General features: G+C 45.3%; 1 protein-coding gene across 1 annotated transcript in view; it reads left to right on the forward strand.

Annotated features, from left to right (window-relative positions):
* Positions 1-2,391: 2,391 nt before the first annotated feature.
* The window catches only part of Stk4 (serine/threonine kinase 4), an 83,744-nt gene continuing 71,933 nt past the window's right edge, over positions 2,392-14,202 (forward strand). The window contains exons 1-2 of the mRNA XM_051143734.1: positions 2,392-2,541; positions 7,969-8,049. Of these exons, the coding sequence (XP_050999691.1) occupies positions 2,507-2,541; positions 7,969-8,049 (116 nt within the window). The 5' untranslated portion in view covers positions 2,392-2,506. The remainder of the gene's footprint in view (positions 2,542-7,968; positions 8,050-14,202) is intronic.

The raw sequence follows: 14,202 nt of genomic DNA on the forward strand, positions 1-14,202 counted from the left end.
TTAGGTCTCTTGGCTCATTGTTCTCCAGGGGCGGGGCTAGGGAGAGGCGGAGCTAGAGGCGTGGGAGGCGGGGCCTTTGAGAAACACGTCCCTCTGCGTGCGCTCAGTCTGGAACTTGTGTTCCACCAGCTTTGAAGAGGGCGGCGCTCCGTGCTTCTTTTGGGGTTGCAAACAGTGGCCGAATCACCGTAGGAGACAGACTGTCATCCATCCCTCGTAGAGTTCACAGTCCTTTGGGCCTTGGAAGCAATTCATCCGTGACCAAAAGGAGACTCACTTTTCGTCAAGAGATTAATGCTATATAAGAAAGCCAAGGGCGGGGTGATGCAAACCTATGGAAGGTTTAAAACGCATCCTCGAGGACTGCCTGGTCTATAGAGTGAGAATGATGAAAAAGATCATACACACAAAAGAATACAGTGCGCTTAAAAAAATAAAAGAAATAGAAGCAACAAAATTCGAAGGGTTTGGTCACTCAGGTCTGCCCCTATCACTTGGGAAGCTGAGCTCAGCATAAATGAACTTCTGTTTTAAAACAAAACCAAGAAAACACAATGATGTTATAGGAAATAACCACGTGGAGGCTGTCAGACATGAGCAGGCCAAGGAAAGCCTCTAAATGAGTGTAATAATTGAGCTGAAACCCAAGATGTAAAGAATAGGATTTCAGGTAGGTGGAAGGTACCTGGCATCTTGTGGACCCCAACATTTATTTAATGAGTGAGTAAAGATAAATCAGGATCTTCCATTGAAGCCAGGCGTGATGGCATATACCTTTAATCCCAGCATAGAGGCAGAGGCAGGCCGGTCTCTGAATTTGAGGCCAATGTAGTCTACATAGCGAGTTCCAGGCCAGCTAGGGATATATATAGTAAGATGCTGCATCAAACGAATCCCTACAAACAATGTGCAAACTAAGAATATAAAACCCTCAAACTCCTAAAAATAATAAAAGCTGGGTGGAGATGTCTCACGTCTGTAATCCCAGCACTCAGGGAGGCAGAGGCAGGAAGATCGCTGTGAGTTCCAACCCAGTCTGGAGTCCAGGACAGCCAAGACTACACAGAGAAACCCTGTCTGGAAAAACAAAAACGAGACTGTGAGGGGGCAGTTAAGAAACTACAGAAATCAGTGAGCTTTGGTCTATTTGCCAACTATTTTACAGTCCACTTTGAGCAGAGCCTAGACTGTCATTTTGGACCAAATGGGTCTGCCCCTTTTTGGAGTGTGCCAGGTCCAAAGGAAGCCCCCCTCCCCCCTCCCCAGCAAGCTTGTGTTGAATATTTAGAGGGTAAACAAAAGGATGTTGTTGGAGTGATTGGAATATTACTTTGGAACCTGGAATTTCTGTCTATCAAAAGGAGCCACTCTATTATCTTTCCTTGCCATTGGCAAAGGAGACTTAAGGCTGTGATTGCATATCAAAGCCAAGGCAACCTGCAGGCTCCTTGGGAGCCTAGTATCATGTATCTGTTATGAATGTCGAAGCCCCCACGCTTGGCATCCTGGCCTTTCTCACCTCCTCCACTATGCTAGCTAGCTCTCAGGCTGTTCCAGATTATGGCTAGCGCAGTTCTGCTAATAACAGCAAGTTTTTTCTTTTCTTCTTTTGGTTTTTCAAGACAGGGTTTCTCTGCGTAACAGCCCTCGCTGTCCTGGACTCCCTTTGTAGACCCGGCTGGCCTGGCCTCGAACTCACAGACCCGCCTGTCTCTGCCTCCTGAGTGTTGGGATTAAAGGCCTGAGCCACCACGCCGGGCTAACAGCACTTCCCCACCCACCCGCTATTCTCTCTCTGCTATTTTCTCTGTGCCTCCCCCCCCCCCCCCAAAGAAATATTCCTGGCCACGGTCAGGCTGCTCTTTCTCTCTACTCTGGACACTTCTAGATAACTCTGGCTGGTCTCTCATCTATAATAAAACCTCCACAATCATGGATCAAGACATTTGGGTGCTTTCTTTAATGTTCCCTAGCTTACAGAGTGCTTGAGGCTTTTCCCTTTGGCCCTAACAAGAACTCAAATTTTTTGTTTTGGTTTGGTTTTCGAGACACGGTTTCTCTGTGTAGCCCTGGCTGTCCTGAACTCCCTTTGTAGACCAGGCTGGCCTCAAACTCACAGCGATCCCCCTGCCTCTGCCTTCTGAGTGCTGAGATTAAAGGCGTGTGCCATCACTCCTGGCAAGAACTCAATTTTTATCAAGCCCATTCTTTGCTAACAGTCTTACTATTTGAAAAATTGAGAACTCCCTCAAGCAGTCAGGCTTAAAGCATTCCGTCCCAAGACAAATCAAGGAGAGGGTGTCGCTAACACTTGCGCCAACAGAGGCCGCCCGAGAGACTTCTGCATCCGCGCGCCATAGTACCACGTGACACACGCCAATCAGCCCGGCCCCCCTCCCGCTTCCGGTAGGGGCGGAAAGCGGAAGTGTGGGAGGGTTTGCGGGGCGGGCTCCCGGAGGAGGGAGGATGGAGCATTGAGGCAGTCTGGGCGGCTGCCGGCGGCGCCATGGAGACGGTGCAGCTGAGGAACCCGCCTCGAAGGTGAGGGGTCGTGGCCTGAGAGGAAGAAATTTGGGTGGGGAGGGAAGGCGCGAACTTGCGGAGGGGACGGGAGGACACCTGTGTGCAAGTCCTGGGCTCAGGGGGACCCGCGAGGCTGGCGACCCGGCTCCAGGCGCACCTGCTGAGTGCGGGAGCATCCACTGGCCGGCACAGAAGTGGTTTGGGTTAAGAGGGGGCAATCTCTGGGCATCGTGCGGACAAGTCAGGGAGACACCTGCGGACGGCCGGGGAAAGCGTCCCAAGAAAGGACTCGAGGACGTAAGGGCGACTGCTGAGGCCGGGTGAGAGCGAACCCGCGTGGGCTCCGATAAGCGAGGACTTACTGAGAGGGTCCTGAGTGCCACAGACTGTGCGATGGGGGAAAAAAAATCTGTTGCTTTGCTTCTGAGGCAGAAGTGGTTAGAAAAATTAGCTGGAGGTCTCATAGCTAGCAAGAGACGAAGTGGGAATTTTGTGTCTTGGTGGTCCTGTCCAAAGTCATTGCTCCTAACTGCATTGCTGGAGAAGCACCAGTGTTTCGTGGGTCTAGTAGTGGAGGGAGGCTCGTGGTGTTGCGGGGGTGTCCTCCCTATGTGGAGCTGCGGATGATACGGTACTGGTGGTGGTAATGGCCTTTACTGCTGATGTCCCGAGTGTCTGCCTAATTTTCTTCATATCCTCCTTAGCCTTCCAAAACCCAAAGTTGGGACGTAGATGAGGAAAGAAAATTGTTGAGGATGGGTAAGCTGAGGTCCAATAAATAGAGTGTAGACACAGTAGGTCCAGCCAGACTTTGTCCTTTTCGATTCTGTTTCGATGCCATCTGCTCCAGATTCTAGAAGTATCTGGAGTTGTTTTGCGTCGAGATAAAGGTGACTGACTCTAGGAAGTCTCAACTCCTGGGACTGGTTGTTGTGTTGGACCACTCCCCCTCACCTGGAGAAAAGGAGCGCCCTAGAGCCTGAGGGAATCATACTCCTCTCAGAGGCCGCTAAAAACTTGGGTTTCACAGAGAAGACGTTTGACTTCCTGCAGCAGAGTGAGCACTAAAATAGGAAGTGTTCAGAGTAAGGGAGTGCCCCGCAACCAGAGGTGAAGGCCGGGGTGGGGGGGATGGGGGGGGAGGGAGGGAAGGGGGGAATTGAAAGCCCGGCAACCTAGAGGTGTGTGTGGGCGGATTGACAGCCTGGCAGCGCTCTTTGGTGGGGGTTGTTGGAAGTACACAAACATGGATTAAAACAGATGGCTTGTCGAGATGGGCTCCCGGTTCACTTAGTGCGGTGTGCGGAGACTGTATAGCATTAAGTATTCATTTACACCCAGAGAGCGCTGACCGGAGGCACCGTTTTAATTGCTTTCCATCTCGCCTGTTCAACCATATGAAATGGCTGGTGTTGGAGCACTTTCGAACTTGTGAAGATGACACTTTGAAATGGAACCACTTAGGGACTCACTGACCTTCCCAACTGTCATAGGAGGACATCCTTGTATCCCTATTTCACAGGTGACGAAGCCAGGCCACAGAGAGGCAGGCCATTTGGTAGTTGCTCGGTAGTTAGTAAGAGGCAGCGTTGGAATGTTATTGTCTGGTGATTGTAGCCCAAACCCTTGCTCTTGTCTTCTGTACTCTGAGGGCTCTCTGGAAGTTACCTGCAACGTTGGTAGCATTGGTTCTTACCAGATAGTTGCTGTGTATTTGTAGTTCAGTAATCACTAAATTTGTTCTTTCTCTTTGGTTCCTTTCCCTCAAACCTTCATTTAATTAAAATGAGAGTTGGGAATTTGAGTTTTGCTTTTTACTTCTGTGTTCGTGAGTGTGGGCAGAGGTGAGTTTTGTTTCTGTTTTGTTTTGACTTTGCACATTTCTTTGTTTTTCGTTTTTTGTCTTTCTTTCTTTCCTTCTTTCTTTGTTCCTTTGAGACAAGGTTTCTCTGTGTAACAGTCCTGGCTGTCCTGGAACTCACTCTGTAGCCCAGGTTGGCCTCAGACTCACAGAGTTTGCCTGCCTCTGCTTCCCAAGTGCTGGGCTCAAAGGCATGCACCACCACAGCATGGTGACTTTTTTGAGGACTGTAGTAAAGTGTAAGAGAAGACTGTTGCAGGACCGACTCCTTGGGTGATTGATGCTGTCTTATTCCTTGTAACTAGTGGCTGCCATATTTTATTATCAGAACTAACTGGTTTGGATTTCCATAATAGGCACCACACATGGATGGTTTAAGCAACAGAAATTTCTTTTCTTTCTTTCTTTCTTTCTTTCTTTCTTTCTTTCTTTCTTTCTTTCGGTTTTTCGAGACAGGGTTTCTCTGTGTAGTCTTGGCTGTCCTGGACTCACTGTGTAGATTAGGAATTTACGGCCGGCCTCTACCTCCCAAGTGCTGGGATTAAAGGCATTTGACACCATGCCCAACCTTTTTTTTTTTTTTTTTTGGTTTACAGATGGCCACCCATCTCCCACATCTTCGTTCGTATCTGTCTGTGCCCTCATCTCTTCCGCTTTCAAAGTCACTTCTCTCCAGATACAATCTCACATTCTGAGGTTCTCTGAGTTAGAATCTTAATATTCGCAGGAAGGAGGGGGCATGGTTAATTCAGTCACTTTCTTGTTTTGAGACAGGGACTCACACTGTAGCTCAGGTTGGCCTCAAACTCACTCTAGTTCTCTTGCCTCAGCCTCCTGAATGCTGAGATTACAGGCAGGAGCCACTGGACTTGACAGCTTTGTTACTAAAATGTTTCAGTTTATCTTTTCTATGTGTTGTAATCTGTAAAGTCCGTGAGAGGGATAAATATTCATAAATAACATCGAGAGTTCCGAAATGGGGTAGGTGACTGAGAGCTAGCCAGATCCGGACGGCCACTTCATAGCATTTCTTGTATTTGAAAAGCTACAGCTGTCTTCTTGAGAGGGTCGGATGGTGTGCATCCCAGTAGTTGATGTAGGAAATGGTCTTGTGTGTGACTCAGGGACTAATGACCGGTCGGTTGGTGTTGTGCAGGAGTTAGTGACTTTAGAATGTAAGCTGCTGTTGGGTAATGGTGTAGCGGAAGGCCTGCGGTGCATTCCTGAGATGCTGGTCCTTCTCACGTCGGCTGGCTTAGGAGATGGACATCACCAACACCTGGTGTGTGTAATTGTATTGGCCAGGCCTGTTCATTGTGAGCAAGTAAAAACTGGCCTAGGGTGTGACAGCTGAGTGAACTCATCACCATAGGTCACCACAGTCAGGCCGTTTGGGTAATAGTCCCTCACGACTCAGTCACTTAGCAGATGTTTGACGGACACCGTGTTTGTTGATAACCTACTAGTTAGCATTTTAGAAATGATTTTAACAATGATGAGAATTCTAACAATGATGAGCCAGGTGTGGTGGTACATGCTTTTAATCCCAGCATTCTGGAAGGCAGAAGCAGGCGAAACTCTGAGCTTGAAGCCAACTTGTTCTATAGAGCTAGTTTGAGGACAGCCAGTGCTCCAGAGAGAAACCCTGGCTCAAGAAATAAATAAAATAAATAAATAAATAAATAAATAAATTCTACTTTGATAACACCAAGAACAGAGATTGCTATTCAAGGCCATGTGATTGCGCCCCTCCCCCACATTGGTTGATCCATTTATTTGGTACTAGAGATAGCGAAGCTTCCTTTAGTTTAAAGTGTTAAAAAATTCTAGGTGTAAAACAAAACTCCCATGTAGGTTGTTTAAAGAGGCGTGCGAGTGGTTGTTTAAGTGTGTCTGTCTGAGTGTTATCGAGTCTTGCAACTGTCTCTTAGGGTTCGGGCAGTTTCCTTTGTTATTCTGTGGTCTCTGAAATAGTGACTTTTGCTTTTGTTAAACTATAAGAGTCACCACTTGAAAGAGAATCAGATCTTCCTTTATATAAGCTGTTTATAAGAGTTTATTCTTGATGAATGAGGTATTGTCTATTGTTTATTCAGCTATGATTGGAGTTTTACCAAAAAACCCCCGGCACAGGAGCTGTTGGCTTTAATTTCTGAGTTTGTAGAAATATCACTTCTGAAGTTTAAGAGGAGTTTCATTTCAGCCCTTTTGTTCTGAAGTTGGGAGTTTTTATGAAGTCATTGGGATTTCAATTTTAGGATCTTTTGACTCTTCAAATGTCAGTGTAGTCAGTGTGTTTGCCGATATTCCAGTCAAGGCTTTAGCTTTCTGTGGTTCTGCATTTCTGTGTGGAACTCTGCAGGATCGGCCTTTTGAGGTCAGGGCTTGCTGCGGGTTGTACTTCATGTGGTCAGGCTTTTTTCCCCCCTTAACTTTATATTCTTCTCATTTTTCTATTTTTATTTAAAGTAATTTCTTTTAAGAATTGGTATTGTTCAGATAGTTCAAGACTTTTTCTGCACAAGAAATTCATAGTGTGACTGCATCCATATTTCACCATTTCCTGAGCTGTCTTTTTTTTAATTGTCTTTTGTAGTTTCAGGAAACCATTGTGTAGAGCGCGCACACACACACACACACACACACACACACACACACACACACACTCATATACACTCACATTGTTTTCACAGCACACTCTTTAAGTCTGTTAGTCTCAGAGTTTTACATTTGAAATGTTGCTTTAAAACCTCCCCAGTTTATTATGATTTTCTAGCATTGTTGCAGAATTTGAGCTGTTCAGAAGTGGTGAGTGGCCCATTTCACTTTTGGCACTTGGGAAAGGTGCATGGCTGATCATGGTAGGGAGGGTCTTAGTGTGTTTAAATTCCTCCCTGTTGACAAGTTAGCTTGTACTTTTGCTTCTGTATAAATGTCTGCTTTCTACTTCTTGTTTCTGTGTTACCTATAGAACTTAGTTGGGTAGACCAGATGACCAAAACCTTTCCACTAGAGGGTCAGCTAGCTCAATTCAGGCTTAAATATGCAGTTTTATATTAAACACCTTTTTTTGAAGAGATAGCTATGCCATTTAAAACCATAGAATTAATTTACCTAATGTTTAACTCTATGTTATAGCGTTTCAGTCAAATGATACTTTTTCCAACCATAGAGAAATTGGCCCTCTTAAGGCAATCTAGATCACTGTAGGGCAGCTTCTCTCATCAGCCCCTCACCTTCTGGTCAAGAATGTGCTCATTGGGGGACCCAGCAAATGTACAATCCATCCAGCAGAGCAGTCTCTTAGTGTCCATAAAAGAGCCAGATATGGTGCTGTGCACCTATACTCCTAGCATGGGAGAGACGGAGGCAGGAGGATGGTGAGTTTGATGCCAGTCTGGCTTACAATAGGGAGAGCCTGACTTTAAAAACAAAAAAGGCATAGCTTGCTTTAACTGTTAGTTACTAGCAGTGAAATTAGACTTTGTAGAGCAAGTCCTAGAACAGTCTTTGTAAAATACAGTGCACTTTAGTTTTCAGTTGCAGGTAAGACATATTTTATGTTTATATTCCTTCATCCACAGGCAGCTGAAAAAGTTGGATGAAGATAGTTTAACCAAACAGCCGGAAGAAGTGTTTGATGTCTTAGAGAAACTTGGAGAAGGGTGAGTATAGGTGAAATACGTGTAGACCCGAGGGTCCCAGGCTCTCTCCTCGCCTAGGAGCTGAAGGATGCGGACTTCTCATGGTGTAAAACTCAAGCAGGAATGCCGAATGCCAGCGGGATTCCAGGCGGAGCGTTTACTCCCTGCAATGCCTTGTCATTCTTTGCCCTTGTCACTAATCAGATTGAATGTGTCCCCCCCCCCCCCCCACCCCCAGGGTTTCTCTGTGTGGCCTTGGCTGTTGTGGACTCGCTTTTGTAGACCAGGCTGGCCTCGAACTCACATCGATCTGCCTGCCTCTGCCTCCCCAAGTGCTAGGATTGCAGGCGTAGACTGTGCCCTGATTTCCAGTCTTTTTAATATTAAGGCATCTATTGTTTTCTCTTACAGATTCCATGATGTGATGATTTTATGTAGCTAACAGGAAACGTTAATTAGATTATAATTCACTAATGTTTAAGCAAGTTGGCCAGGACGGTGGCACACACCTTTAATTCCAGCATTTAGGAGGTAGGAACAAGCGGATCTTTATGAGTTCGAGGCAGGTCTGCCCTACATAGCAAGTTTCAGGCTAGCTACATAGTGACACCCTGTCCGCTTCTCCCCTCCCCATCCCCAAAGAAAAAAGTTAGGCTTAGGCAATTTTATATGCTCATCAGGATTTCTGACTAGTATGCAATCACCAAGTCAGTGAAAAACTATAGACTTCAACACTTTTGTTGAAGCTTTGTAAAAAAGAGCAAATAAACTGTTTACATTGTCTCAGGAGATCCAGAATCCCAGTTGGCTTCTTAAAGTGCCGATTTCTGGTGAAGGTTCTGAAACACTGCTGCAGTGACACTCAGTAACAGATGAGGCCGTGGCTGACTTTCATTGATACAGCGGGGCGTTATATCAGAGCTCCTTTATGTCTGCATAGCCTTCCAATTTAACTCTGTATTTATTATTGATTCTTCTGTCACTAATGATTGGTACATTAAATGCTAGAGACACCGTTGTTTAACTTTTAAATAGGTAATAAATTCATATGACTAAGAGATAGTTGATGCCAATTAAACAAGTATGTGTTGTATGTGAAATTTTAAACCCTCCAGAATACCTCTGACTAATGACTGGCCGACTGAATGCTTTTTTCACTTCTTCTGTGGTGCTAGAGACTGCACCCAGGTTCCTACGCATGCTGGGCAAGTGCTCTGCCGGAGGGAAGGCTCCCCTCCCCTGACTGTTGAGAGTTCAGTGTTATTTATGTTTAACACTGACCTGTAATAATAAGAAGTGCAGTTCTGGATTACATGGCATGGATTTTCATGGATTACCTCCTTGTTAAAAACATTAGTCTCCAACTTTCTGTTAGTTGGAAAAGTACTCTTTGGGATCCATCAGAAAAATGAGTCCGATGGAAGCAAGGAAAGACCCTGAGTTGTGATGCCCAAGACAAGCCCAGGATGACAGACGGCTGCTGGCTGAGTGGCGTCGGCGAAGGTATGATGTGGTGGCGGTTACTGTTTCTTTCTTTTTTTTTTTTTTTTTGGTTTTTTGAGACAGGGTTTCTCTGTGTAGCCTTGGCCATCCTGGACTCACTTTGTAGACCAGGCTGGCCTTGAACTCACAGCGATCCACCTGCCTCTGCCTCCGGAGTGCTGGGATTAAAGTTACTCTGTTTCTTTTGCCTGGAGTCTGTAGCTTTAACTTGGCATTCTTGCTGTTCTCCTGAAGGCAATTAGTTCATGCCCCTTACTCTAACAACGTTCACAGTTTATTTTTGGAATATATACACATATATGTATTCCAATATATATATCAATTTTTATTTAATTTTACTTTATATGCATTGGCTGTAGGCTGTCAGAGCCCTAAGAACTAGAGTTACAGACAGTGTGAGCTGCCATGTGGGTGCTGGATTTGAACCCGGGTCCTCTGGACCAGTACTCTCAACTGCTGAGCCATCTCTCCAGCCACTGGAATATGATACAAATTTGTGGAAATAATTGTATATGTAACTAACTTGTTCTTCTCATTAGAGTAATAGGAATACACTCACTGAAGTCACACAGACCTAGATTAATAGTACTATTTATTTATTTAAGTATTTTAAAGATATTTATTTACTTATTTTATGTATATGAGTGCTCTGTTGTCATGCACACCAGAAGAGGGCAACAGATCTCAGTACAGATGGTTGTGAGCCACCATGTGGTGGCTGGGAGTTGAACTCAGGACCTCCGGAAGAGCAGGCAGTGCTCTTAACCACTGAGCCATCTCTGTAGCCCCAGTATCCTATTTATTAGTCACAGTAGATGAGCTTATATTTTGGCACCTCACAACCCTCACCTATGGAATGGGGATAATAACAGTATTTATTACATGGTGTCATGGAAATGCTGCGTGAAATAAGAGAGGCAAAGTGCTAGGTACGGTGGTTGTCACACACTCAGTGCTCAGCAAGTCACACTGTTATTTCTGAGTGTATCAGCCGAAGCAGTTTTCAGAGTTTATGTCAAATCATGGCTGAATCTTAAGTTTTAAAGTACAGTTAGGAACTCTGCTTGCCATGCTTGATTTAGGAAATATCACAATTGTAGGCAGAAAATGTCAGAAATATAATTTGAGGGGGGAAAAACTAACCGTTTTTTTTTTTTAATTGTGTTTAGATATGGATATATTCAGCAAAGACCTTGGGACTTTTCTTCTAAAGATCCTTTCTCGTGCTGCCGTCTCGTTGACCTTGTAAATGACATCACAGACACTTGGATTTTTGTCATCCTGACGTTGAGCAGGTCTCATGGAACCAGCACAACCCTGAAGCACAACCCTGAACCTTCCCTGCATTTCTCGCCTAATGCGAGCGAATGCCACAGCGTCTTCAGATGGCCCTCAGTGAATGGGTTGTGACTTTCCAGTGACTTGCCTGTTTTCAAAGCGAGCATGTGCCGAAGAGCCATGTGGAGTTCTGGAGCCTTCCGTGGCCGTGCTGCTTTGAAGAGATGATGTGGCTCTGTGGCGGGCGAGCACCTGGAGCACCCAGAGCAGAGCCGAGGGTCCTTTTCCTTCTCTTCCTTCAAGTTTTACACACTGGCTCACTCAAGTCTTTCCTCCTCCCCATGCCCCTCCTCCACTATTAGAGCCTCACTGAGCTACATTCTTAGCCTTTGTTCTGTTTTTTATCATAGCAACAAACCGTTTCCATAGTTACATAGCTAGTGCGAGCTGTTGACTAGTGCGGTTCGGGCCTGTTGGGTTGGCCTCAGATAGCATATATTTCCCTTTTTCTACGTTCATCTCTACCTTGATGGTTATGGGAAACAGCTGCTTCAGTCTCTCCCTTCTCGTTGACTGACTGAGTTAACACTGTGGGCAGTCGGGTGTTAAGGAAGCTGTGTGTGTGGTATTGTCTCCTTTATTGCTTTGATGGGATACCTGATGCAGGCAACTTGGCAACGGAAGAAATTGTCTCATGGTTGAGAGAGGAGGGTTTAGTCCAACATGGAGAAAGTGTGGTGGCAGGAGCAGCTTGCAGCTGTAGCAGTGGGAGCAGGGGCAACTGGGGGACCAGGTAGAGGGGGTTCTGAGGTGGGGTATAAACCTCAAGGCCCACCCCTCACCAACTCAACCTCCTCCAGCTTGGCTCCACCTTACAGAGAATCTACAACCTCACAAAACAGCAGCATCTTCTGGGGAGTGGCTGTTGAAACCTACGGGCCTGTTAGGGACATGGTTGCCAAGGCCTAACTGCTTCAGGTTGTGGTCAGTGTGACCTGTGGGATCATGAATTGTTCTTTGTTCATCTGATCTGCTGAGGCTTCTTTCCTATCAGGACGGCACAGCGGGTCAGGGACAGTGTTTTAGTCACGATTACAGAACAAGTCCACTTAAAAGGGTTGCCTTTTCATTTCTAATGCGTAAGAATAATGAATACAATTTCTATTAAATATTTAATCATAGGGTAAAGACAATAGCTTATTTGATAAGTCAATTTCTATTTATAGTAAAATTGTACAGTGTTTAATCATGGAAAGCCATGGAGAGCTTAGCTGTGAAGACTATGACTTAAAAAACAGACTTCCGGAAGCTCTCGGTGTGGGAAACTGCAGAACTGATACTGAGGGAGAGAAGAGCTTTGCACCCAGCAGCAGCACTCTCTCCAGCATGAAGCTGACATGAAAGGTCGGCGGATGGCAGTGACAGAGTATTTGCTAACAGTGGCTCACTGTGAAAGCATGTGGTGACACACTAATCAGTCTTCCAGAAGTGGATAGTTGACTTGGTAGTGGTTGATCTGGACAGGGCTTATGGTTACAAGATGGTTTTATTAGTTTCTGGAGTCATTCCTCTTGACGGTATCCAAAGCAGGGAGGAAAGTGATGAGTGAAATTGGACAGCCTTGTTACTTGTCTTACCCGAGAAGAAAGTGTGGGAAAGATTAAGCTTTGTCACAGGTGGAGCATTCTAGCCATATACTGGCCAGATCTAGGTTTAATTCCTGCTGCTGGTTCAGCCACCGTAAAGACAGATGGAGTACCGTGACTGGCAGGCCGGATCACGATTTCCCCAAGGACCAGCACACTGCTATCCTAATTGGAGCTTATTTCAGTGAGGAAGAAATGGTGAAGGCTTGGTGTTCCACACATACTCAGGAGTTGTTTTGCTGTGATGAAACAGAATTTGAAGCTCCTTTTGTGCATCTTTTTTTTTTGAATGTGTGATTTTTCGAGACAGGGTTTCTCTGTGTAGCCTTGGTTTTTCTGGACTTGCTTTGTAGACCAGGCTGGCCTCGAACTCACGGTGATCCTCCTGCCTCTGCCTCCCGAGTGCTGGGATTAAAGGCGTGCGCCACCGTGCCCGGCTCTTCTGTGCATCTTTATTGTCTTTTAAGTATAGAGGATTCAGATAGAACCTTTTATGTGCTTTACATTCATAGATGCTATTTTTTTCTTTTTAATATTTAAAGTCTGTTTTGACATTGAGATAATTCCTTTCTGGCAGTGAGGATGTTCTGTTATTTTGACATCTTAGGCCACACCCTTCATTTTGATTTTTTTCCCCCCACAAAGATAATCTGTAGAAACGGATGTGTTTGGGAAATTTATTCTTTTTGGGTTTTCAGTTTTTTGAGAGCTTTCTCTGTGTAGTCCTGGCTATTTTAGAGCTTCTTCTGTGGACCAGGCTGGCCTTGATCTCACAGAAACCCGCCTGCCTCTGCCTCCCAAGTGCTGGGACTTGGCATGTTTGGGACATTGAAAAGATGATTTTCTATTGCTCCACAGAGAGCTGCCCAGGATGTTAATGAGAACGATGCATGCAAGATTCTGGTGTATCTTACTTGAGTACCCTAACTGTCTTGTAAGGGAGTTTGTATTTTCTTTTTCTTTCTTTTTTTTTTTCCATCTTGCGAATAAGAATTGGCACAAGACAGCCAGCTCCTGTTTCTAACAGCGTATACTGGAGGTGGGAGGCAGTCATCCATTACTTCTAACCCTGAGGCTCTTTTAGCACCTGGGTTGAATGAACATAGAACCTTGGTTCTGATAAGAAGCTTTTCAGAGAAGAAAACAGAGAAGGCAGAAGGATTTGAATTTGCACTGTTCATCTGATCCTGGCACAAAGGAGGCTTGGGCTTTAATGAGTTTCTATACTTTAAGCTTTGCAGCACATGAGAGGGCTAAGGACAGAGAGACTGCTTATAGAATGGCTATAGGAAAACAGACATATATATTGCATTAATATGGAGAGAAAACAAGGCTTGCATTCAGACAACATGGGTTCAGATCATAAGCTCATCACGTAACACTTATGTGACCTTGGGTGAATCATGTGACCGCTCTAAACCGTGTTAATTTTTACTTATAGAATAATTACCTCTTTATCTTAAAAAGAATTTTTTTTTTTTCAAAAAATGGATGAACAGTTTCCAGCAGATATCAGGGACAGCGCATGGAGGCTGTTATAGTCCTTTGCTAATCATAGTGTGGATGTGATTACTCTTTGGATGGTAGGGATGAACCCCAGGCCCTCGCTCATGCTGCACAAGTGCTCTCCCACTGAGCCCCACCCTAGTTCCCACCTCCCCCCCCCCCCCCCCCAGTTTTGCAAATGTAGCTAAGCTTATAAGCATTGGAGGCTTGGGAGAGAAGGCAGACCTGTGGGTTGACTGCT

This window comes from Acomys russatus, chromosome 4 (assembly GCF_903995435.1).
Source record: "Acomys russatus chromosome 4, mAcoRus1.1, whole genome shotgun sequence".
Classification (NCBI taxonomy): Eukaryota; Metazoa; Chordata; class Mammalia; order Rodentia; family Muridae; genus Acomys; species Acomys russatus.